The sequence below is a fragment of the Mustelus asterias genome, unplaced genomic scaffold (assembly GCF_964213995.1).
Source record: "Mustelus asterias unplaced genomic scaffold, sMusAst1.hap1.1 HAP1_SCAFFOLD_2496, whole genome shotgun sequence".
Lineage (NCBI taxonomy): Eukaryota > Metazoa > Chordata > Chondrichthyes > Carcharhiniformes > Triakidae > Mustelus > Mustelus asterias.
In genome coordinates this window covers 21,618-46,262 of record NW_027592441.1, presented here as the reverse complement: position 1 = coordinate 46,262, position 24,645 = coordinate 21,618, and the positions used below count along the sequence as shown (strand labels likewise).

At 46.9% G+C, this 24,645-nt stretch overlaps 1 protein-coding gene across 1 annotated transcript in view; it reads left to right on the top strand.

Annotated features, from left to right (window-relative positions):
• Window positions 1-24,645, top strand: part of LOC144489750 (amyloid-beta A4 precursor protein-binding family B member 3-like) — a 49,701-nt gene that overhangs the window by 6,352 nt on the left and 18,704 nt on the right. The window contains exons 2-3 of the mRNA XM_078207601.1: window positions 19,816-20,015; window positions 21,057-21,148. Of these exons, the coding sequence (XP_078063727.1) occupies window positions 19,816-20,015; window positions 21,057-21,148 (292 nt within the window). The remainder of the gene's footprint in view (window positions 1-19,815; window positions 20,016-21,056; window positions 21,149-24,645) is intronic.

Genomic DNA, 24,645 nt, shown 5'->3' with positions numbered 1-24,645 from the left:
GCTGGGGAATATTGGGGGAGGAACAAGTTCTCCCACCACAATTATATTATGGCTGATCTGCAACCTAATGGCTTGTAAACTTTGCCCCACATCCCTTACTACCCTGGAAAACAATCAATCTCAATTTTGACATGAATAATTGGCACGGTGGCACAGTGGTTAGCACTGTTGTCTCACAGCACCAGGGACCCAGGTTCGAACCGCGGCCTGGGTGAATGTCTGTGCGGAGCTGCACACTCTCCCCGTGTCTGCGTGGGTTTCCTCCGGGTGCTCTGGTTTCCTCCCATAGTCTGAAAGACGTGCTGGTTAGTGCATTGGCTATGCTAAATTCTCCCTCAATGTACCCGAACAGGCGCCGGAGTGTGGCTACGAGGAGATTTTCACAGTAACCTCATTGCAGTGTTAGTGTAAGCCTATTTGTGACACTAATAAATAAACTTAAAACTTAAACTTAAAATTGCTATTTGTGGAAGAGAGTTCCAAAGTTTGTGTTTCCAATGTTTCCTAATTTCATTCCTGAATGTTTTGGCTCCATTTTTAGACTGTTCCCTCTTGACCCAGGCTCCACAACTAACAGGGTTATTCCCAACCTACCCTATCTTTGCCCCTTGACATCTTGAAAACATTGATTAAATCCTTTAACTTCGAGTGATACAATCCTAATTTGCTTAGTCTCTCCTTGTAGCTTAAACCTTGGAGTCTTGTTATCATTCTGGTAGGTCTCCATTGCACGATCCCTCAAGGGCAGTTATCCTTGCTATGCTTGTGGTGTCCAGATCTGTTCAGGTTTGGTCTAACCAGAGCTTTGTTTGCTTGAATAATGCCTTCCTCTACTTTGTATTCTAAATGGAGCACTTGCCTATTGTGTGGACAGAGTGTTGGCATTGACTATGCTAGGTCAGGTGTAGATGCAGAATGAAGCTTCCTCTACTCTGCCCCATCAAAATGCTTGACAGTCTCAGGAGCAGCAATCCCAGTGATCTAAGCACCTTGGGGGTTGGGAGGGGGGGTGGGTGGGTGGTCAGATGATAAATGGGAATGGCTTTGTTAAAGATAAATTGTGTTCGGTTAACTTGATCGAACTCTTTGATCATCGAATCATGGAATCATTGAGTGGTTCCAGCCCAGAGGGGCCTTCAGGTTGTCATGCCGATGCTGGCCCTCTTCAAGAGCAACTCACCTCATAGAAACAATGCGCAGGGTTATGGGGAAAAGGCAGGGGAATGTCACTAAGCCATGATGTTCAATTGGAGAGTCAGTGCAGACACAATGGGCCAAATGACCTCCTTCTGCACCATCATAATTCTGTGACCTAGTCCTACCCCTCTGCCTTTTCCTTATGTGGCACCAATTTTTGTCTTCAGATAATCGTCTAATTCTCTTTTGAAGGCCTGGATTGAAGCTATCTCCACCACATTCTCAGACAGTGCATTCCATTTGCAAAAAGTGTTCCCTCATGTCACTATTACTTCCTTTGCCAATCACCTTAGATCTTAAACCCTGTGGATCAAGGGTTCTTGATTCTTCCAGCAGCAGAAACAGATCCCTCATGATTGTGAACATTTCTGTCAAATCTCCTCTTAATCTTTTCTTCTCCAAAGAGGACAGCCCCAGATTCTCCAATTTATCCATATTAATGAAGATCCACATTCCTGGGAAATAGTCTCCGGAATTGTTTCGGCACCTCCTCTAAACCCTTCACATCCTTCCCAAAGAATTGGACATAACACTCCAGTTGAGGCTGAGCCAGTGTTTTATACATAAGCCATTTTGCTTTTGTACTCTACGCCCCTATTTCTAAAGCCGAGGATCTATCTGCTTTATTAACCAAACTCGCAACCTGTCCTCCCACTTTCAATAATCTGTGCACATGTGCAGCCAGGCCCTACTGCTCCTTCACACCCTTTAGAGATGTATCCCTTTGTTTTATATTGTCCCTCTGCATTCTTCCTACCAAAATGAATCACTTTCCACTTCTCTGCATTAAATTTCATCTCCCTCTTGCTCATTCTATTAACCTGTTTATGTCCACTTGAAGTTTAACACTATGCCCCTCACAGTTTGCAGTACTTGCAAGTTTTGAAATTGTGCCCAGTACATCAAAATCCTGGTCATTAATATACGTCAGGAAAAGCAGGGGTCTCAACACTGACCTTGGGAAACTCCACTCGAAACCGTCCTCTAGGCTGAAAGGCAACAGCTACTCTCTGTTTGCTGCCACTCAGGCAATTTTGTATCCATGCTGTTACTGACCCTCTTATTCCATGGGCTCTAATTTTACTCACAATTCTGTTGTGTGGCACTTTATCAGCTGTCTTTTGGAAGTCCATGTACATCGCATTAACCGCATTACCCCCATGATCCTCTCTGGTACCGCATCAAAAAGCTCAAGGAAATTCGTCAAAGATGATTTGCCCTTAAAAAATTCCAATCTGGCTTTCCTCAATTAATTCACCCAAGCGACTGTTAATGTTTTCCCGAGTTATTGCTTTTCAATGTTTCCCCTCCACCGAGGTTAAACTGACAGCTGAAAATTGCTGAGCTTATCTTTACACCCTTTCATAAACAAGTGTGCAACATTTGCAATTCTCCAGACCTCTGGCACCATTCCTGTATCGAAGATTATGGCCAGTCCCTCTGCAGTGCCCTGAATTATATGATAAATTATTAAATCTGCTTTAGTTTTTGGTTTTTATACTAATGAATCGATGAAGTCTTATTTTAAAGTTGATTAATTTAGATTAGATTAAAAGCTTACCAGAATACTTAACTCACCTTCTTTCTGTTTTTCTCTCTCTCCATCTCTCTCCCTCTCTCTATCTCTAACTCCCTCTCTCTCTATCCCTAATCCCCCTCTCTCTCTATCTCTAATCCCCCTCTCTCTCTATCTCTAATCCCCCGCTCTCCCTCTCTCTCCCTCTCTCTTTCTCTCTATCTGTCTCTCTCTCTCTCTATCTCTATCACTCTCTCCCTCTCACTCTATCTCTCTATCTCTCTCTCTATCTCTATCTCTCTCTATCTCTATCTCTCTATCTCTATCACTCTCTCCCTCTCTCTCTATCTGTGTCTTTCTCTGTCTCTCTATCTGTCTCCCTCTGTCTATCTCTCTCTCTTTATCTCTCTATCTCTCTCTCTATCTCTCTATCTCTATATCTCTCTCCCTCTCTCTATCTCTCTCTCTCTCTTTATATATCTGTCTCTCTCTCTGTCTCTCTCTATCTGTCTCTCTCTCTCTATCTCTCTGTCTCTTTATCTCTTTACCTATCTCTCTCACTCTCTCTCTAGCTCTGTCTCTCTCTCTGTCCCTCTCTCTATCTGTTTCTCTCTCTCTTTCTATCTGTCTCTCTCTCTCTCTCTCTGTCTATCTCTCTATCTAACTCTCTCTGTCTCTCTCTATCTCTATCACTCTCTCCCTCTTTCTCTCAATCTGTCTCTCTATCTGTTTCTCTGTCTGTCTCTCTCTGTCTCTCTTTATCTCTCTGTCTCTCTCTCTCTATCTGCCTCTCTCTCTCTATCTCTCTCTCTCTCGCTATCTGTTTCTCTCTCTCTCCCTCTCTCTCTGTCTCTCTCTATCTGTCTCTTTCTCTCTTGTCTCTCTCTCTTTATCTCTCTCTCTCTGTCTCTCTATCTCTCTCTCTCTTTATCTCTCTATTTCTCTCTCTGTCTCTCTATCTCTATCTCTTTCTCCCCCTCTCTCTATCTGTCTCTCTCTCTATCTGTCTCTCTATCTCTTTCTCCCCCCCTCTCTCTCTCTCTGTCTTTCTCTCTATCTTTGTCCCTTTCCCTCTCTCTCTCTCTCTATCTGTCTTTTCCCCTCTCTCGATTTGTCTTTCTCTCTATCTGTCGCTCTCTGTCTCTCTCTTGTCTCTCTCTCTATCTCTATCTATCTCTCTCTCTTTATCTCTCTCTCTCTCTCTCTCTATCTCCCCCCCTCTCTGTCTCTCTCTCTCTCTGTCTGTCTCTCTCTCTCTCTCTCTCTATCTGTCCCTCTCTCTCTCTCTCTCTATCTCTCTCTCTGTCTCTCTATCTCTATCTCTTTCTCCCCCCCCCTTCTGTCTCTCTCTCTCTCTCTCTATCTCTCTCTCTGTCTCTCTCTCTCTCTATCTCTCTCTCTGTCTCTCTATCTCTATCTCTTTCTCCCCCCCTCTCTGTCTCTCTCTCTCTCTCTCTATCTGTCCCTCTCTCTCTCTCTATATCTCTGTTGATTATGATGTCACCTCGAAATCACTTTGTGATTTCTCTCAGTGAGGAAGTTAGAAAAAGGTTGCTGTTGTGTTTGTGGATTTTAAAATCGATGAAAATTTAATACATTTTGTTAAACGACCCCATAAAAGATTTTAAAAAGTGAAGCTACTGGAGGTAAAGGGTAATGACAGTGTGAGTACCAAGTGGGGGTCAGTTAGCTCGGTAGGTGAGTTGATATGGGAGTGGTGCAGAATGTTGCCAATGAGTTGATTCAATCCCCGCTCTGGCTATGATGGTTCAAGGTGGTTTGTCTTCTTACCTTACCCCATGCTTGATGTCGAGTGTACCTCATGCGATATAACTTTTTGTCTCTCTCTAGTGGAGAGACAAGCCTATGCTCCTTTGTGCCTTCCATCGGGGTGTCTGGGAGGCAATGGCAATGTATTATCGCTAGACTATTAATCCAGAAACTCAGCTAATTAATCCAGAAACTCAGCTAACTCCAGCCTCTGAGACTGGAACTTCCTAACTCACAGACCACAATCAGTAAGGACAGGCAACAACACCTCCTCCACGATCATCCTCAACAACGGTGCCCCACAAGGCTGTGTTCTCAGCTCCCTACTATACTCCTTATACACCTATGACTGTGCGGCCAAATTCCCCTCCAATTCAATTTTCAAGTTTGCTGACGACACCACTGTAGTGGGTCGGATCTCAAACAATGACGAGACAGAGTACAGGAACGAGATAGAAAATCTGGTCAACTGGTGCGGCAACAATAATCTCTCCCACAATGTCAACAAAACGAAGGAGATTGTCATCGACTTCAGGAAGCGTAAAGGAGAACATGCCCCTGTCTACGTAAATGGGGACGAAGTAGAAAGGGTCGAGAGCTTCAAGTCTTTAGGTGTCCAGATCACCAACAACCTGTCCTGGTCCCCCCATGCCGACGCTATAGTTAAGAAAGCCCACCAATGCCTCTACTTTCTCAGAAGACTAAGTACATTTGGCATGTCAGCTACGGCTCTCACCAATTTTTACAGATGCACCATAGAAAGTATTCTTTCTGGTTGTATCACAGCTTGGTATGGCTCCTGCTCCGCCCAAGACCGCAAGAAACCACAAGGAGTCGTGAATGTAGCCCAATCCATCACACAAACCAGCCTCCCATCCATTGACTCTATCTACACTTCCCACTGCCTCGGCAAAGCAGCCAGCATAATTAAGGACCCCACGCACCCTGGACATTCTCCCTTCCACCTTCTTCCTTCGGGAAAAAGATACAAAAGTCTGAGGTCACGTACAACCGACTCAAGAACAGCTTCTTCCCTGCAGCTGTCAGACTTTTGAAAGGACTTACCTTGCATTAAGTTGATCTTTCTCGACACCCTGGCTATGACTAACACGAGTGAGGGATCACTTTGGGACCAGTGACAATAATTCTATTGGTTTTAAGATAGCTATGGAGAATGGTAGGTCTGTCCCAAAAGTTAATATTCTAAACTGGAGCAAGGCCAATTTTGATGGTATCAGGCAGGAACTTCCAAAAGTTAATTGGGGGAGTCTGTGGAAAGGAAAAGGGACGTCTGGTAAGTGGCACGCTTTCAAAAGTGTGTTAACCAGGGTTCAGGGTAAACACATTCCTCTCAGAGCGAAGGGCAAGACTGGCAGAAGTCGGGAACCCTGGATGACTCGGGATATTGAGGCCCTGGTCAAGAAGAAGAAAGAGGCACATGACGTGCATAGGCAGCTGGGATCAAGTGAATCTCTTGAAGAGTATAGGGGGTGTAGGCGTAGAGTTAAGAGAGAAATCAGGAGGGCAAAAAGGGGACACAAAATTGTTTTGGCAGATAAGGCAAAGGAGAATCCAAAGCGCTTCTGCTAATACATAAAGGGCAAAAGAGTAACAAGGGAGAGAGCAGGGCCTCTTAAGGATCAACAAGGTAATCTATGTGTGGATCCACAAGAGATGGGTGAGATCCTAAATGAATATTTCTCATCAGTATTTACTGTTGAGAAAAGCATGGATGTTAGGGAATTTGGGGAAATAAATATTGATGTCTTGAGGAGTGTACATATTACAGAGAAGGAGGTGCTGGAAGTCTTAAAGCGCATCAAGGTAGATAAATCTACGGGACCTGATGAGGTATATCCCAGGACATTGTGGGAGGCTAGGGAGGAAATTGGGGGTTCCCTGGCCGAGATATTTGAATCATCGATAGTCACGGGTGAGGTGCCTGAAGATTGGAGAGTGGCAAATGTTGTGCCTTTGTTTAAAAAGGGCTGCAGGGAAAAGCCTGGGAACTACAGGCCAGTGAGCCTCACATCTGTGGTGGGTAAATTGTTGGAAGGTATTTTGAGAGACAGGATCTACAGGCATTTAGAGGCAAGGACTGATTAGGGACAGTCAGCATGGCTTTGTGAGTGGAAAATCATGTCTCACAAATTTGATTGAGTTTTTTGAAGGGGTAACCAAGAAGGTAGATGAGGGCAGTGCAGTTGATGTTGTCTACATGGACTTTACCAAGGCCTTTGACAAGGTACCGCATGGTAGATTGTTGCATGAGGTTAAATCTCACGGGATCCAGGGTGAGGTATCTAAATGGATACAAAATTGGCTTCTTGACAGAAGCCAGAGGGTGATTGTAGAGAGTTGTCTTTCAAACTGGAGGCCTGTGACCAGCGGTGTGCCTCAGGGATCAGTGCTGGGCCCACTGTTATTTGTCATTTATATCAATGTTTGGATGAGAATATAGGGGGCATGGTTAGTAAGTTTGCAGATGACACCAAGATTGGTGGCATGGTGGACAGTGAGGAAGGTTATCTCCAATTGCAGCGGGATCTTGATCAATTGGGCCAGTGGGCTGACGAATGGCCGATGGAGTTTAATTTAGACAAATGCGAGGTAATGCATTTTGGTAGATTGAACCAGGGCAGGACTTACTCAGTTAATGGTAGGGCGTTGGGGAGAGTTACAGAACAAAGAGATCTCGGGGTACATGTTCATAGCTCCTTGAAAGTGGAGTCACAGGTGAACAGAGTGGTGGAGAAGGCATTCGGCATGCTTGGTTTCATCGGTTAGAACATTGAATACAGGAGTTGGGACGTCTTGTTGAAGTTGTACAAGACATTGGTAAGGCCACACTTGGAATACTGTGTGCAATTTGGTCACCCTATTATCGAAAGGATATTATTAAACTCGAAAGAGTGCAGAAAAGATTTACTAGGATGCTACCGGGACTTGATGGATTGAGTTATAAGGAGAGGCTGAATAGGCTGGGACTTTTTTCTCTGGAGCGTAGGAAACTGAGGGGTGACCTTATAGAGGTCTATAAAATAATGAGGGGCATAGACAAGGTAGATAGTCAATATCTTTTCCCAAAGGTAGGGGAGTCTAAAACTAGAGGGCATAGGTTTAAGGTGAGAGGGGAGAGATACAAAAGTGTCCAGAGGGGCAATTTTTTCACACAGAGGGTGGTGAGTATCTGGAACAAGTTGCCAGAAGTAGTAGTAGAGGCGGGTACAATTTTATCTTTTAAGAAGCACTTAGATAGTTACATGGGTACGATGGGTATAGAGGGATATGGGCCAAATACGGGCAATTGTGATTAGTTTAGGGGTTTTAAAAAAAAAGGCGGCATGGACAAGTTGGGCCGAAGGGCCTGTTTCCATGCTGTAAACCTCTATGACTCTATGACTACATTCTGCACTCTCTCGGTTCCTTCTTTATGAACGGTATGTTTTGTCTGTACAGCGCACAAGAAACAATACTTTTCACTGTATGTTAGTACATGTGACAATAATAAATCAAATCAATCAAATCAAATAATGTTCTGGGGACCAGGGTTCGAATCCCTCCATGGCAGATGGTGGAATCTGAATTCCATAAAAAATATCTGGAATTAAGAACCGACTGTTGACCATGAAACCATTGCCGATTGTCAGAAAAACCCATCTGCTTCACTAATGTCCTTTAGGGAAGGAAATCTGCCGTCCTTATCTGGTCTGGCCTACATGTGACTCCAGAGCCACAGCAATGTGGTTGATTGCCCCTCAAGGACAACTAAGGATGGGCAATAAACGCTGGCCAGCCAGTGACACCCATGTCCGACAAATGAATAAAAAAGATTGGCTTTCCGTCAGAAAGCAATGGTGAGTATTGTTCTCCAGTCTGGAGCGAAACATATAGTGAAGTCCCTCAGGGATTGATATTGGGAGCGTGACTTTTATATAGATTAATAACTTGAATTTGGTACAAGGCGGGGACATAATTTCAAAATCTGCAGACGAGACCAAACTTGGAAATGTTGGAAACAGTGAGACGGACAGTTACAGATGCTGAGGAGGCACAGATAGTTTGGTGAAATGAGCAAACGTGACAGATAAATTTTAACTTAGAAAAGTGTGAAGCGGTTGATTTCAGCAAGCAAGAAGTATGAGGAGGGGCAGTATAACCTCAATGTTAATGTTAAAATTGTACTGCTATAGAATACATGTTTTAAATTGGTAATTAAACACAACTGTCCCCAATTGGGGAAGGGTTAGGGAATCACCGTAAGAATCACTAGGGCGGTATGGTGGCCCAGTGGTTAGCACTGCTGCCTCACAGCGTCAGGGACCCGGGTTCGATTCCCGGCTTGGGTCACTGTCTGTGTGGAGTTTGCACATTCTCCCCATGTCTGCGTGGGTTTCCTCCGGATGCTCCGGTTTCCTCCCACAGTCCAAAGATGTGCGGGTTAGATTGATTGACCATGCTAAATTGCCCCTTAGTGTCAGGGGAACTAGATAGGATAAGTACATGGTGTTACGGGGATAGGGCCTGGGTGGGATTGTGGTTGGTGCAGCCTCGATGGGCCGAATGGCCTCCTTCTGCACTGTAGGGATTCTATGATTCTATGATATCAACCAGTTCACACTGGGTGTCTGGGTGGAACTGGGCGAGTCTTGTGGGGCAATCTAGAACAAGAGGTCACAGGTATAGGCTGAGAGGGGGTAGATTTAAAACTGAGATGAGGAGGAACTACGTCTCACAGAGGGTGGTGAATTTGTGGAACTCGCTGCCCCAGAGCGCGGTGGAGTCTGAATCATTGAATGGTTTCAAGAAGGAGATAGATATATTTCTAATGGAAAAAGGGATAAGGGGATACGGGAACAGGTGGGGAGGTGGATTGAGACCAGGGAGAGATCAGCCATGATCTGATTGAATGGCGGAGCCCAGGCTCGAAGCGCTGAATTTGCCGACTTCTGCTCCTAATTCCTATTGTATGTTCCAATGTTCCTCACTGCAGATTGGGATGAATTTTAATAACTCTATCAGAGAGACAGGAACAATTTATTAACAGCCTTCCTCAGCATTTTCCAAATCACTTTATGGCCAATAGCTTTATAATGTAGGAAACACTACAGTTAATTTCTACGCAGCAAGCTCCCACAAACATCAATGTGATAATGAATGGATAGTCTGTCTTTTGGTGATGATTGGTTGAGGGGTAAATATTGGCCAGAACATTCTCACTGTTCCTCGTAGAATCCCTGCAGAACAGATGGAGGCCATTTGGCCCATCGAGCCTGCGCTGACAACAATCCCACCCAGGCCCTATCCCCATAACCCCACGTATTTACCCTGCTAATCCCCCTGACACTAAGGGGCAACTTAGCATGGCCAATCAACCTACCCCGCATATTTTCAGACTGTGGGAGGAAACCAGAGCACCCGGAGGAAACCCACGCAGATACAGAGAGAACGTGCAAACCCTGCACTGACAGTGACCCAAGTTGGGAATTGAATCTGGGTCCCTGGCGCTGTGAGGCAGCAGTGCTAACCACTGTGCCACCGTGCCACGTGATTTTTGTTTCCTATTTACCTGAGAATGGGACAGAGACTGGTTCAAAGACTGTGACGGAGAGGTGTGACAGAGAGTGTGACAGAATGTGTGACAGAGAGTGTGACAGAGGCTGTGACAGAGAGGTATGACAGAGAGTGTAACAGAGAGTGTGACAGAGAGTGGGACAGAGACTGTGACAGAGGCTGTGACAGAGAGGTGGGACAGAGTGTGACAGAGAGTATGACAGAGGGTGGAACAGAGACTGTGACAGAGAGTTGGGGCAGAGAGTGTGACAAAGGTTGTGACAGAGACTGACAGAGAGTGGGACCGAGATTGTGGCAAAGAGTGGGATGGATCTAATAGAGACTGGGGCAGAGAGTGGGAGAGTTTCAGCTCATATGAAAGACAGCACTTCTGCTCGTGTTGTGCACTCACTGTGGGAACATCAGTCTGAATTAGCGTACTCAAATCTCTGGAAAGGCCTTGGTCACACATTTAAAAGCAAATCACTGCGGATGTTGGAATCTGAAACAAAAACAGAAAATGCTGGGAAATCTCAGCAGGTCTGACAGCATCTGTGGAGAGAGAATAGAGCTAATATTTTAAATGTTGGCTCTATTCTCTCTCCACAGATGCTGTCAGACCTGCTGAGATTTTCCATCATTGTTTTGTTTTGGTCACATAACGACCTGACCCTGAAACAAGAGTCACTGATGACACTGACTGATGTTAATGGATTAAAACAATCTAAAACGGGCCCCAAATTTCCTTTTCCCCATGTCCCACAGCCTCACCTGATCCCTGCCTTTGTTTCATTAGCTTTAGTCTTTCTGCTGCCCCGTTCTGGCAATTACAATCTTAGCCCAATTCTCTCGATACATTAATATATGGATGTCAGAGAGAGACACAGAGAGAGGGTGATGAGTCTGTTAAACTGTTAATTTGATTTTTAAATCCCCTTTCGATACCTGCAGCTTTCAAATTCCATTTTATTAGGGCTTTGTTTGCAGATAAGCACAATGTCGAATGCTTGGAGCAGAATCTAATTTTAGCTCTGACGTTCCTGGTGAGATGCTGAAAGAGAGAGAGAGAGAGCTGGCATTGAGGTGGATTACTGCTGTGCACTGTTCAGTCACAGGGACTGGATGGAGGGCAGCTTTATCACTGGGACCTGCATTAAATAGTTACTCAATAGTAAATCCTTCTGACATAACCTCAGTAAACAGGTGGTGTGGAAATGTACTGTTGTGCCAGGTAGAATTCGAGCAGGGTGTTAGATCCCACCCCACTCTCTGTCACACTCTCTGTCACACTCTCTGTCATAGTCAGTGTCCCGCTCTCTGTCACAGTCAGTGTCCCGCTCTCTGTCATAGTCTCTGTCATAGTCAGCATCCCATTCTCTGTCCCACTCTCTGTCCCACTCTCTGTCACAGTCTCTGTCAGTCTGTGTCCCACTCTCTGTCATAGTCTCTGTCGCAGCCTCTGTCCCACTCTCTGTCCCACCTCTCTGTCACAGCCTCTTTCACAGCTGCTGTCATACTTTCTGTCACACTCTCTGTCACATACTCTCTCCCACTCTCTGCCCCAATCTCTGTATCACTCTCTGTCACAGTCCCTGTCCCACTCTCTGTCCATCTCTGTCACACTTTCTGTCACACTCTCTGGTTCAGCTCCTTCCCTTTGCAATGTCGATTTATTAAGAACTGTCTAATACTGATTGGTTATAAAGCATCAAAATAGTTTTCAAATAAAATCTGAAAGTACTGAACAAACGGAACCGCTCCCACTTTCTGGCCTTATTTCCAGCGTTTGTAATGTTCCTTTCTCCTCATTACAAGATTAGCTTATATTCCTGAAGCATCTTTCATGAGCGCAAGATGTCCCAAACCGCTCTACACACAATTCAATCATGCTGAGGTCACGGGTTTAATTTTGTGCACACCAAACTCTCACACAATTTTGATTTGATTTGATTTGATTTATTATTGTCACATGTATTAACATACAGTGAAAAGTATTGTTTCTTGCGCGCTATACAGACAAAGCATACCGTTCATAGAGAAGGAAAGGAGAGGGTGCAGAATGGAGTGTTACAATCATAGCTAAGGTGTAGAGAAAGATCAACTGAATGCAAGGTAAGTCCATTCAAAAGTCTGACAGCAGCAGGGAAGAAGCTGTTCTTGAGTCGGTTGGTAGGTGACCTCAGATTTTTGTATCTTTTTCCCGATGGAAGAAGATGGAAGAGAGAATGTCCGTGGGGTCCTTAATTATGCTGGCTGCTTTGCCGAGGCAGCAGGAAGTGTAGACAGAGTCAATGGATGGGAGGCTAGTTTGCGTGATGGATTGGGCTACATTCATGACATTTTGGAGTTCCTTGTGGTCTTGAGCAGAGCAGGAGCCACACCAAGCTGTGATACAACCAGAAAGAATGCTTTCTATGGTGCATCTGTAAAAGTTGGTGAGAGTCTTAGTTGACGTGCCAAATTTCCTTAGTCTTCTGAGAAAGTAGAGGCGTTGGTGGACTTTCTTAACTATAGTGTCAGCATGGGGGGACCAGGACAGGTTGTTGATGATCTGGACAACTAAAAACTTGAAGCTCTCAAACCTACTTTGTCCCCGTTGATGTAGACAGATTGCGGTCTGTGGGTCAGGAAGTTCAGATTCCAGTCGCAGAGGGAGGAGCCGAGGCCCAGGCCACGGAGTTTGGAGATGGGTTTCATGGGAATAATGGTGTTGAAGGCTGAGCTGTAATCAATAAATAGGAGTCTGACATAGGTGTCCTTGTTATCTTGGTGTTCCAGGGTTGAGTGCAGGGCCAGGGAGAAGGCATCTGCTGTGGACCTGTTGCAGCGGTAGGCAAACTGTAGTGGATCCAGGCAGTCCGGGAGGCTGGAATTGATTTGTGCCGTGACTAACCTTTCGAAGTACTTCATAATGATGGCTGTTAGAGCCACTGGACGATAGTCATTAAGGCAGGTTGTTTGGCTTTTCTTTGGCACTGGGATGATGGTTGTCTTCTTGAAGCAGATAGGGACCTCAGATTATTGTAAAGAGAGGTTGAAGATGTCTGCGAATACCCCCGCCAGCTGATCCGCGCAGGATCTGAGTGGTCGTCCAGGTACCCCATCCAGGTCAGTCGCTTTCCTTGGGTTGACCTTTGAGAAAGCTGCTCTGACATCAGCAATGGTGACCCCCAGATACAGGTTGATCCAGGGCTTCCAGAGTGGAGGGCCGCTCTCGCTGACCTCTTGCTCAAAACGGGCGTAGAATGCATTGAGCTCATCAGGGAGGGGTGTGTTGGAGCCGGCGATTTTACATGCCTTCATCTTGTAGCCTGTCATGTCTTGCAGACCTTGCCATAGTTGGCGGGGGTCCGTGTGGCTAGCCTGGGACTCTACCTTGGTCCGGTATTATCTCTTGGCATCTTTGATGTGATAGTGAAGAGCAATGTGAGCGTGACCAAACATTCTTTTTAAGGTGAATTTTTTTTGGAGAGTAAATATTTTCAGGATACAGGGGAGAACTCCCCTGCTGATAGAATCCTACAGTGAGGTGGCACAGAAAGAGACCATTCGGCCCATCACATCTGGGCCTCTTTATAAATAATGACTGAGGAAGATGTTAGGTTCACCTGAGAGAGCAGGCGAGACATCTGTTTAATGCCTCATATGCGAGTCAGTGCCACCAACAGTGTGGCATGGCCTCAGTACAGCAACAGCCAAGGTTTTGAGTTTGAGATGTAAAGTGGGGCTTGTTCCAAAAGCCTCCTGACTCCGAGGCGAGGAAACGGACACCCAGTGAGCCAGGCCTGTCAGACCGACATTCAATTATTATTATTTCACAGTCACAGCTTCTTTTAGATGCGCCCACGCTTCACAGATGCACCAATTCCATGGTTATTAACACAAGGAGCTGTTGAATGTGGAGCCGCATTTCTTCAAGTATATGTGCTTTACCCAGCTGTCAAGTGGTCATTAAAGCTTTCAAATGAAGTTGTTTGAAGGCAGCACAGCCGCCTCGTTCAGAGATGTCTGCCATCTCGTTTATAAGAGATCTTCGGTCTGTGCGCAATCAGGGCCCTGACCTTCCTGTTGCTTGTCATTTTAACACACGATCCTGCTCCCATGCCCACATGCCTGTCCTTGGCCTGCTGCAATGTTCCAGTGAAGCTCAACGCAAACTGGAGGAACCAGAATCTCATCTTCCGATTGGGCACTTTACAGCCTTCCGGTCTCAACATCGAATTCAACAACTTCCGATGATTAGCTCTACCCCCACCTCCACCCCTTTGTTTTCATTTTAGTTAATTTTTAACTGTCCTCTACCTTTTATTTCTTTATTGTCTTTCTTTATTTTCCTGCCCCCCCCCCCAATCTTTCCCCCTATTTTATCCCCCCTTTCCTTACCGTTTCTCGCCCTTTGCTTCCCCTTTCCCCCTTTTTCTCAATTTTACCTCTCTCCCATCCATCCCCCCTCTCCCCCACATCTTCATCTGTCACAGTTTACCCTCTGATTTCAGCTTCTCTGCCCCTTGGCCACTCACACCTTCTATTCTCTCTATGGACTGCCATTAGAAGCCTTTCCCCTTGTTTTAGTGGCTCTGATTCATCTTTCATTTCCTGCCACTTTCTAAGCCTTTTAGCTTTGACAAAGGGTCATCCAGACTCGAAACCTCAGCTCTTTTCTCTCCTTACAGATGCTGCCAGACCTGCTGAGATTTTCCAGCATTTTCTCTTTTGATCCCGATTATAAGGCTGGCTTGCTTCTTGAGGGCTGATGTGCAGGGGACATGTAGCATCCAGAGGGCTTTGTGTTGGGACCCCACTGGCTTGCCAACCTTCTGGGAGACGAGAGGCATCGACTTTGCCCGTGGATCAGCAAGTGGGCATTCCTTTTCTTCCTCAAAGGAAGGAGCAAAACTGGAAATCCTCATCACATTCCCGCTCCCCTCTCGAATACACAGGATCTGCTCGGATGAGGAGGATCGCAACAGACACCTCCAGACACTGAAAGATGCCCTCATAAGAACAGGATATGGCGCTTGACTCATCGATCAACAGTTCCAACGCGCCACAGCGAAAAACCGCACCGACCTCCTCAGAAGACAAACACGGGACACGGTGGACAGAGTACCCTTCGTTGTCCAGTACTTCCCCGGAGCGGAGAAGCTACGGGATCTCCTCCGGAGCCTTCAACATGTCATTGATGAAGACGAACATCTTGCCAAGGCCATCCCCACACCCCCACTTCTTGCCTTCAAACAACCACGCAACCTCAAACACACCATTGTCCGCAGCAAACTACCCAGCCTTCAGGAGATCAGTGACCATGACACCACACAACCCTGCCACAGCAACCTCTGCAAGACGTGCCGGATCATCGACACGGATGCCATCATCTCACGTGAGAACACCATCTACCAGGTACACGGTACATACTCTTGCAACTCGGCCAACGTTGTCTACCTGATACGCTGCAGGAAAGGATGTCCCAAGGCATGGTACATTGGGGAAACCATGCAGACGCTACGACAACGGATGAATGAACACCGCTCGACAATCACCAGGCAAGACTGTTCTCTTCCTGTGGGGGAGCACTTCAGCAGTCACGGGCATTCAGCCTTGGATCTTCAGGTAAGCGTTCTCCAAGGTGGCGTTCACGACACACGACAGCGCAGAGTCGCTGAGCAGAAACTGATAGCCAAGTTCCGCACACATGAGGATGGCCTAAACCGGGATGTTGGATTTATGTCACATTATCAGTAACCCCCACAGCTTGCCTCCTGATCTTGCAGAATCTTACTAGCTGTTCTGTCTGGAGACAATACACATCTCTTTAACCTGTGTTTAAGGTTCCCTCCACCCACATTATCTGTACCTTTAAGACCTGGCTGGCTGTAGAGATTTGCATTCTAATTAGTATTCTGTAACTTGATGTTGTGTCTCTGTGCACTGTTGGAGAACAGATTTTCACTCCATCTGACGAAGGGGCAGCGCTCCGAAAGCTTATGGTATTTGCTACCAAATAAACCTGTTGGACTTTAACCTGGTGTTGTGAGACTTCTTACTGTGCTTACCCCAGTCCAACGCCGGCATCTCCACATCGTAAATCTGGATGACAGACCTCAGGAAGAATTGGCACGCCTTGGAATGGACATGTTACTGGTTCATCAGAACGACTCCAGCACAGGAAAGGGACACATTTGGAAGCCAGATTAAATAAACTTGGCTTGTATTTGCTTCAGCGTAGAATGATGATATAAGTGACGTGTTTAAAATAATAATTGGGATTTGTTAGGGGAAATTTGTTGGCTGGCACGGTGGCACAGTGTTTAGCACTGCTGCCTCATAGCACCAGGGACCCGGGTTCAATTCCAGCCTTGAGTCACTGTCTGTGTGGAGTGTGCACGTTCTCCCCGTGTCTGTGTGGGTTTCCTCCGGGTGCTCCGGTTTCTTCCCACAGTCCAAAGATTTGTGGGTTAGGTTGATTGGCCATGCTAAATTGCCCCTTAGTGTCAGGGGGGCTAGCAGGGTAAATACATAGGGTTATGAGAATAGGGCCTGGGTGGGGTTGTGGTCAGTACAGACTCGATGGGCTGAATGGCCTCCTTCTTCAATGTAGGGATTCTATGATTCTATGAAATACAGAGCAACTGTATCAAGAACAAGAAGGCATAAGCTTAAAATAAGAGCCAGACCATTCAGGGATAAAAATCAGGGAGCCAATCTTCACAGAAAGAGTAATGGAAATCTGGAATTCTATTTTCTCTTGGTGCTGGGGAGGGGGACTATTGAAACTGTCAAGACTGAGATTGATGGATCTTTGCTGCGTACGGGTGCTGGGAGATATGGAGGTCGATGGAGTTGAGGTACAGATCAGCCCTGATCAGATTGAATATTGCAATAGTCTGGAGGGGTTGTATGGTGTCTGTGTGGAGTCTGCACGTCCTCCCCTTGTCTGTGTGGGTTTCCTCCGGGTGCTCCAGTTTCGGCCCACACTCCAAAGATGTGTGGGTTAGGTGCATTGCCATGCTAAATTGCCCCATAGTGTCCCGGGATGCGTAGGTTAGAGGGATTAGCGGGGTAAATATGTGGGATTACAGGGATGGGGCCTGGGTGGGATTGTTGCCGGTGCAGACTTGATGGGCTGAATGGCCTCCTTCTGCACTGTAGGGATTCTATGATTCTATGAATGGCCTCATTTGCTTCCGATGAAGGCTTCATGGTTAGGAAGGGGCATTGAAAACAGGTTGCAGAGTGGCAGAGGATTCACAATGTCTAGTGCAACAAATTGTAAGTTTTTAAATCCCTTGGCAGGTGTTTGAAAGTCATGACATTGATAGCAACATGCATACCACGTCCCATTATAAATCCATTAAAGCCTTCCAGTCAATCTCATTGGCCACCAGAGCCAATAATGTCCCGTGGACATCACTATTATATCCTATTTTGATATGGCTGTAATTAAAGACAATGCGTCCTAGAATGACTTGGCGCGCCACACATTCTCAGTCAGACCTCAGTCCGAGATCACCTTGATCCAAAGCAGTACATACTCTGCACATTTATAGCCTGTGTACCATAATATTATCTTCATCTGAATAGTTACGATCAATAATATGCCTACCTCTCAATCACAGGGCGTCACTACTCCCAACTGTGTTCTTTACACAATCGCTCTTTAAACAAGTAGGGATGTGGACATTGCTGACAAGGCCAGCACTTATTCCCCGTTCGTAAGGTGGAAACTAGAAGCAGGAGAAGGCCATTCGGTCCTGCGAGCCTGCTCCGAAATTCATTTTGATCGTGGTTGATCATTGAATTCAATATCCTGATTCTCCCTTTCCCCCCCATCACCACCACCTTCTCAAGTTACTCCTTGAGAAGGTGGTGGCGAGCCCCTTCTTGAGCCTTTGTGGGTAAACCCACTGTGCTGATAGGGAGGGAGTTCCAGAATTTTGGCCAAGCAATGATGAAAGAACAGTTAAAATATTTTCAAGCTGGTATGGTGTGCGTGATTTGAAATTTCAGGTGGTGGTGTTCCGATATGTCTGCAGTTCTTGTCATCTAAGTGGTAGAGGTTGCTGGTTTTGAAGGTGCTGTTAGAACATAGAACATAGAACAATACAGCGCAGTACAGGCCCTTCGGCCCTTGATGTTGCGCCGACCAGTGAAACCAATCTAAAGCCCCTCTAATCTACACTATTCCAATATCATCCATTTGTTTATCCAATAACCATTTGAATGCTCTTAATGTTGACAAGTCCACTACTGCTGCAGGCAGGGCATTCCACGCCCTTACTACTCTCTGAGTAAAGAACCTACCTCTAACTTCTGTCCTATATCTCTCACCCCTCAATTTAAAGCTATGTCCCCTCGTGTTAGCCATCACCATCTGAGGAAAAAGGCTCTCACTATCCACCCTATCTAATCCTCTGATCATCTTGTATGCCTCTATTAAGTCACCTCTTAACCTTCTTCTCTTTAAAGAAAACAACCTCAAGCCCCTCAGCCTTTCCTTATACGATTTTCCCACCATACCAGGCAACATCCTGGTAAATCTCCTCTGCACCCTTTCCAACACTTCCACATCTTTCCTATAATGCGGCGACCAGAACTGTACGCAATACCCCAAGTGTGGCCGCACCAGAGTTTTGTACAGTTGCAACATGACCTCCTGGCTCCGAAACTCAATCCCTCTACCAGTAAAAGCTAACACACCGTACGCCTTCTTAACAACCCTATCAACCCTTGGCCAGTTGTTGCAGTGAATCTTGTAGATAGTACACATAGCCGCCACTGTGGTGGAGGGAGTGAATGTTTAAGGCGGTGAATGGAGTGCTGATCAAGCGGGCTGCTGTTTTCTGCACTATGTTTGAGCTTTTTGAGTGTTGCTGTAGGGGATGTGCCCACGTGACAGAGGGAGTTCTGTACTTTTGGACAAGTTCTCCATCCTCTCATTGGTTTTGCTGTTTAAAAGCTTACCCAGACCCAGGGAAACGAGATAGCCTTTCAGTTTAATGTTGAGGTGGCTCCTGTTGTAGGATGGTGGATACAGTTCAGCAGGGCTGGAGAAGTCATACATTGGTGAACCGTAACACTCTTAGAACTATTTACAAATCCACAGTATAGGTACAAGCTCGGAGCTGTCTCCGTGCTGGCTGGTACACACGGCTCTGTCCAACACTAGACTGACTGTGGGTGCAGGTCATGTGCTCTTTTACATCACTGTGTGGGTGGTTCTCTGTCCCACATTAACCTAATATGTTCCAAACCCTAATACAACAGCTATGAAGGCTGAGTGGTTAAGGCATTGGAATCAAAATCAAGTGGAGCTTTGTGGTGCTGGTTCTAACCCTGCTCGCAGCGAGTGTGATTAAAGCTTTGTGGGCGGCACGGTGACACAGTGGTTAGCACTGCTGCCTCACAGCTCCAGGGACCCGGGTTCAATTCTGGCCTTGGGTCACTGTCTTTGTGTAGAGTTTGCACGTTCTCCCCGTATCTGCGCGGGTTTTCTCCAGGTACTCCGGTTTCCACCCACAGTCCAGTGACAGTGAAGGAACGGGATATATTTCCAAGTCAGAGTGGCGAGTGGTTGGGTGGGGAATCTCCATGTGGTGGCATTCCCAGGTATCTGCTGCCCTTGTCCTTCTAGAAGATAGAGGTCCCCTCAGCCAGTCAGTTAGATCTATTCTCCTGCTCGATCCCCATTGCTGTGGACATTTATCCAATTCCTTTCTGCTTCAGGCACTGTTTCCCAGATCATAACATTGTGTGACTTTGTTTCGATGGTGCATTTGCAGACAATCTGTGGAATGACCAATCACTGGAAATAGATCCGGACCTACCCCCGGGGTGGAGAACAATCCGGGACACGAGCGGAACCTACTATTGGCATGTGCCAACTGGCACCACACAATGGCAGCACCCAGCGTGCACCTCAGATATCAGCCTGGGCTCTGAGAAGCTGTCAACAGCCCTGTCACCAACCCTGGAGCACAAGGTGAGTGAGAATGGAACGCTCAGAGAGCAAGATCCACATTTTAATCTGCAGTGTGAGCAAATCTGTGTGTCTGTGTTCCAGTGTGAAAGTATGTATGCATGTGCCAGTGTGTATGTATGTTCATATGTTCATGTGTAAGTGTGTGTGCACTAGTGTATCTGAGTGTATGCGTCATTGTGTATGTTCATGTGTTTAGTATGCATAGAAATCATAGAAATAAATCATAGAAACCCTACAGTACAGAAAGAGGCCATTCGGCCCATCGAGTCTGCACCGACCACAATCCCACCCAGGCCCTACCCCCATATCCCTACATATTTTACCCACTAATCTACACATCTCAGGACACTAAGGGGCAATTTAAACATGGCCAATCAACCGAACCCGCACATCTTTGGACTGTGGGAGGAAACCGGAGTACCCGGAGGAAACCCACGCAGACACGAGGAGAATGTGCAAACCCCACACAGACAGTGACCTAAGCCAGGAATCGAACCCGGGACCCTGGAGCTGTGAAGCAGCAGTGCTAACCACTGTGCTACCGTGCCGCCCATACACCAGTGCATACCAGTGTGAACGTATGTACTTATTTATGTGTTCATGTGCGAGTAAGTGTGTGTGTGCCAGTGTGAGTGAGTGTATGTGTGTTTGAGAGTGTGTGTATATATATATGTATGTGCGTGTGCCAGTCTGAGTTAGTGTATGTATGTGCATGCACATGTGTGGCTATGTGCCTGAGTGTGTGTGTGCGCGCATGTTTGTGTGTCCATGTGGGTGCCAGTGTGTGTCTGTGTGCATGGGTGCATCGGTGCAAATGTGTGTGCACCTGTGTGTGTGTATGAGCATGTGTGTGTGTCATTGTGTGTGTGTGTGTCATTGTGACTGTGCACATATGAGCTGTCAGAGTGCATATATGAGTGAGTGAATTTGAGTGTGTGCTTGTCGCTGTGAATGGTGTGAGGGAGTGAGTCTGATATTCTCCAGGAATGAGTGTTATATCAGTGTTTCTGAGTCTAATCCCCCTGTTTCTGACTCTCCCAGGCTGTTGTCCCAGGCGCTGCAGCAGTTAGCCGTGTCTCTCGGGGAGGGAAGTTTGAGAGCTCAATGCCAGCTTCCTCATCAATAAATCTGGGGTAAGGCAGCATTATCCCATCTCCTCAGCTGGGGAACGGGGTGTTACTGGATCGATATTCCAGCTTTGCTCAGTGACGGAGCAGTGAGAGAGCCCTTCACTATCGCTGCCCTGAATTCAATTAAATTAACTGACAAATTGAATCAGTGCAACCCCTATAACACATCAAATATCTTAGACAGCTTTAGCAATGAATCACAGACTGCAGTATCCAGTCTGTTGCAATGCTGGGTGACACACACTAAGGCAGAGCACCTGGACACTCTGTGCTCGAATGTCACACTTTTCACTCAATTGGAAAACCACAGAAACATGGATAACACACAACACAGCACGAGGCCACTCGGCGCATCGTTGCCATGTCAACCGAGAAAGTGCTACCCCGTCTAATCCCACTTTCCGACTCCTTGCCTGTAACCTTGTAGGTTACACTGCCTTAAGTGGGGACAGAGGGAGACATTGTGGTAACGTCACTGGGCTAGCAATCCGAGAGCCCAGGCTAACGCTCCGGGGACGTGGGTTCAAATCCCACCTCGGCAGCTGGTGGAATTTAAATTCAATCAATAATCTGGAATTGAAAAGCAGCGGGTCTCAGTAACGGTGACCATGAAACCATTGTCGGAGAGATCCCACTGGTGAAATCCGCCGGCCTTTCCTGGTTTAGTCTACGTGTGGTTGTTCGCTGAAGTAGCTTAACAATCCACTCAGCTCACAAGCAATTAAGTTTGGGCACCCCATTGGGGAAAAGATACAAAAGTCTGAAAACACATACCAACCGACTCAAGAACAGCTTCTTCCCTGCTGCCATCGGACTTTTGAATGGTCCTATTACACACTAAGCTGATCTTTCGCCTCACCCTGTTGATAACTGTAACGCTATATTCTGCATCCTCTCCTTTCCTTTGCCCCTATGTACTCTATGAACAGTATGCTTTGTCTGGATAGCAAGAAACAAAACCTTTCACTGTATCCCAATACATGTGACAATAATAAATCAATCAATCGATCAAAAGCTGGCCTTGCCAGCGATGCCCAGACAAGGATGACTTTTTTTAAAGAAATGTGTATGATGTGGTCCCATCTCTTTCAGTCAGAGAATGAAACACTTTCTCCTCAACTCCCTCTCGTCTTTCCATCAATTACTCGATGTCCTCTGGTCTCCCTCCTCATGGAAATTGCACCTTCCCATCTGATTTATCTGGACCCCTTGTAACGTTGTGCACCTCAGTTAAATCTCTCATCAGCCTCTTTATTCCATGGAAAACATCCCCAAGCGACGATCCAATTTTCCTTTCTGAAATGCAAAATATCATTGACGCTGGAAGTCTGAAATAAAAACTGAAAATGCTGGAAATATTCAGCAGGTCTGGCGAGAGAAACAGAGTTAACCTTTCAGGCTGGTGACCTTTCATCCAACTGGGAAACTTTAGAAATAAGTTTTGAACAAATGAAAGTTGGTGGGGAAGGGGTGATGGGGACGGGGGAGGGTTGATGGGGAAGGGGAGGGGTTGGGGGGGGACGGTGGAGAGCGACCTATCCAATCTTTCCTCATAGCTAACATTCTTCAGTCCTGGTAGCATCTGCATAAACCTCCCCTGGTGTGGTCACATCTTTCCTGTAACCGTGGTAATCCCTGAATGACAACTCGTCCAGTGTCCAAAACTCTCAGAGTCTTGGTAAAACTAAGTTCCTAACTGTGGTGAACCATCGTTGGTTCCCACTGGATAGTGCTGAGCCAGGGGCTGGCCAGGACTACAAGGATGTACATATGTTACTGTTGGGTTGTGCTATTGTTGCTGTTGGGGTTAGGGTGGGGTTGTTACACCTTTGTACTGTAGTGTTGTGGCACATCCTAGTCGGGCTCCGCCTCCTGGGAGAGGTATAAGAGTCCCTGCTCTGGCCGGGACCCCTTCAGTCTGGGATAGTGTATATAAGTTCTGGTAGCTTCATTAACAGTAAATAAAAGCCTTCATTTACTGAGCTTCAGGCCTCGTGTCTGAATAAGCGCATCACTAACACTATTTTAATGCAATTAATTCAAAGCAAGACACAGTTCCAACTCCTCAGCCTCTTTCAGGGTCTATTTCTCTTTAATCTCCCATGCTCAGTCTTGGGGGGTTCCTGTTTCCACTCCACGGGTAATTATCTTTTCAGCGGAGGTTCTGAGAGGGTCCATCCACTCTGTGCCTCTCGGATCAGAGGCCTCAATCAGCCCATGGCAGAAAAATATAGCATCCTACAGTGCAGAAGGAGGCCATTCGGCCCATTGAGTCTGCACCAACCACAACCCCACCCAGGCCCTATTCCCATAATCCCATGCATTTACCCGAGCTAGTCCTTCTGATACTAAGGAACAATTAAGAACGGCAAATCCACCTAACCCGCACATCTTTGGACTGTGGGAGGAAACCGGAGCACCCGGAGGAAACCCACGCAGACACGGGGAGAATGTGCAAACTCCACACAGACAGTGACCCGAGCCGGGAATCCAATCCAGGTCCCTGGCGCTGTGAGGCAGCAGTGCTCACCATTGTGCTACTGTGCTGCCCTGTACTGTCAGCAGGAGTCAGGATAGGGGAGGGGCTACCTGTCAGGGTGGAGGAGGGGCTAGTAAGGGGAGGGGAGGGGCTACCTGTCAGTCAGGGTGGGGGGAGGGGCTACCTGTCAGAGGCAGGGTGGAGGGGCTACCTGTCAGGCTGTTGGGGTGGAGGAGGGGCTACCTGTCAGAGTCAGGGTAGGGGAGGGGCCACCTGTCAGAGTCAGGGTGGGGGAGGGGCCACCAGTCAGAGTCAGGGTGGGGGAGGGGCCACCAGTCAGAGTCAGGGTGGGGGAGGGGCCACCAGTCAGAGTCAGGGTGGGGAGGGGCCACCTGTCAGAGTCAGGGTGGGGGAGGGGCTACCTGTCAGAGTCAGGGTGGAGGAGGGGCTACCTGTCAGAGTCAGGTGGGGGGGTTGGGGAGAGGCTACCTGTCAGAGTGGAGGAGGGGCTACCTGTCAGGGTGGGGGAGGGGCCACCTGTTAGGGTGGAGGAGGGGCTACCCGTCAGGGTGGGGGAGGGGCTATCTGTCAGAGTCAGGGTGGGGGGTTGGGGGGGGCTACCTGTCAGAGTCAGGGAGGGAGGGGCTACCTGTCAGTCAGGGTGAGGGAGCAGCGACCTGTCGGGATGGGGGAGGGATTTTATAGTAAACGGTTAATATGACAATAATCGATCTAATTTTGGAGCTCTGGGCAGTTTAGTTTGCGAGGGAATGATGGTTGTCTCAGGGACACAGTGTGGCAACTTGAAAACATAGACACCAGTTGTCCAGGAGATAACAGTTTCCTGGACCTGCAGCCAGCGTATTCCGTGCCAATACTGCTGCATCCCAAGGCCGCTCGATGGATTAAGATACGAGGACAGTTTGCACAGAGTAGGCTTGTATCCCCCTGAGTATAAAAGATTAAGTATGAAGTGTCTCAGAGGATGAAAATATTGAATAGGATAAATTGAGAGAAATTA